Source organism: Aplysia californica, unplaced genomic scaffold (genome assembly GCF_000002075.1).
Source record: "Aplysia californica isolate F4 #8 unplaced genomic scaffold, AplCal3.0 scaffold00862, whole genome shotgun sequence".
NCBI classification, from domain to species: domain Eukaryota; kingdom Metazoa; phylum Mollusca; class Gastropoda; order Aplysiida; family Aplysiidae; genus Aplysia; species Aplysia californica.
Window position 1 is genome coordinate 65,525 of NW_004798132.1, and position 1,801 is coordinate 67,325.

The 1,801-nt window shown below is 36.5% G+C and overlaps 1 protein-coding gene across 1 annotated transcript in view; it reads left to right on the forward strand.

Annotated features, from left to right (window-relative positions):
• LOC106013402 overlaps positions 1-1,085 on the forward strand; it is a gene marked incomplete at its 5' end in the record, with an annotated part of 7,928 nt that extends 6,843 nt beyond the window's left edge. The window contains 1 exon segment of the mRNA XM_035972818.1: positions 757-1,085. Coding sequence (XP_035828711.1) covers positions 757-762 — 6 coding nt within the window.
• Positions 1,086-1,801: the final 716 nt, after the last annotated feature.

The following is a 1,801-nucleotide window of genomic DNA, read 5'->3' on the forward strand; positions in this document are numbered from 1 at the left end:
GGTGGCGGAGGAGGGGCCCGAAGGTGATTGCTGCCCCAGGGCCCGACCAGGCTCTCGACGGCCCTGGTCAGATGTGAGTTATAGGGTGAAGGGGGATGAGATTTGAGTTGGTTTATAAGGTAAGATGGGATGAGTTTCGAGTTGATTTGTAATATGAAATGGGATGAGATTAGAATTGATTAGAGCCTTTATTAAGTATAGATGGGATTCTGTTGTTTTTACTTACAGTAAAGGTTAAACATTCGTATTGATTGTTGCTTCATATATATGGATCCTTTCGTACACAGCTGTTTTGATGACGAGAGATAATGTATTATCTGCTGCGATAATAACTAATAGAAATTTCCTTGAGCGAAGCTTTAAGAGTGAACTAATGTATCAAAGCTGACTATAACACATTTTCAGGCTGTTCTTTGTAAGCTGACAAACTAAGAAGTCTTTTCTTCAACTTATATACACACATAAGAGAGATAGACACCCAAGATTTAATTTCATAGCAGTTCGCTGATGATTTTATTTTAAGAATCGATCGTATGAACGAAACGAGAGGTATTGGGTTATTACTTTGGAACATATTATTCTTCACCGTTTAGTGTTTTAGCAGGCTATTGTCTGTATTCACTTGTATGAAAAGATATGCGATGTTAATTTGTACTTGTTAGTTTTTCATACAGGAAATAGTGCAGGAAACGGTTTGGGGGCAATCGTGGAAACCCCTCAAACTCTACTACATCTCTCTCTCTTTCTCTTCTGCAGGGATGATCGAAAGTCTGGTGCCAAGAAAGATGGTTCATTGATCCTGTAGTGCATTTTTTTCAATGTGTATTCAGCTTTTTTTTCTTTCTTTTTTAAAAGTAAATGTGAAACAACCCCGTGAGTTTTAACTAACCCATGGCTCATAATTTGTTTCGAATAAAATAAGAAAGAGTAAGTTTTAGTCAAAGAAAGTATATTTAATTTTTTAAACAGTGAAAATAATCATATTCGGTCAAGCATATTATTTTCTTTCGCTCTTTTGGACAAGCTGAAAATTCTCCTCTCTGATTTTGTGCAGGATGTTGAAACAATAAACCGTTTGGTGAACGTACGTGACTAGTCAAACGAGTTACAATTTTTTTTTGGGTGTATTTTAATATGGTTACTGTTGTAAAAGACCCAACTGGTTTCCTCAGTCATAATCAAAAGCGCATTTTTATTTTTGTTGAAAAAATGTTACAAAATATAGACACACCAGAAAATACAGCCAGTTTCATATTATACGATGGTTACTTTGTCAAACATCATTCTGTTTTATCATTGCCCTTTGTTTCTCCTCCATCCACTCCCCCTTTTTTTGCAAGTTGATTCCTCGCTTACTACATTTGTGCATTTCCGTTAAAAGTAGAAAAAAACCAATCCAGAAAAAGGCAAAAATTGAGGAGGAAAGAAAATTTGTGCAAAGTTAAGAGAGAAGGATCCGATTAAAACAGTTTTTTAACTTGCGGGGTTGAATGAATTAAGTTCTTGCTGACGGATCATTCAGTTTATGAACCATCTTTCTTGACCCAGAATTTGTGCCAAACCCTGCAAGTCTAAAAAACATGTTTTATCTTTGGATTCGTATAGTGGTAAAGGGACATAGCTTTGAAAATGTTAAAAACACAATACTATATTTAGGTTACCCCCCTTTGCTGGCAGCGTGAAATTGGCTGTATTTTCAATGAAAAAATAGTTCGAAGCACACCACTAAGCAAAACCCCCCCTCTCTCTCTCCATCTTCACCCAACTTCTGTGCACGTGCACTCTCTCTCTCTCTCTCTCT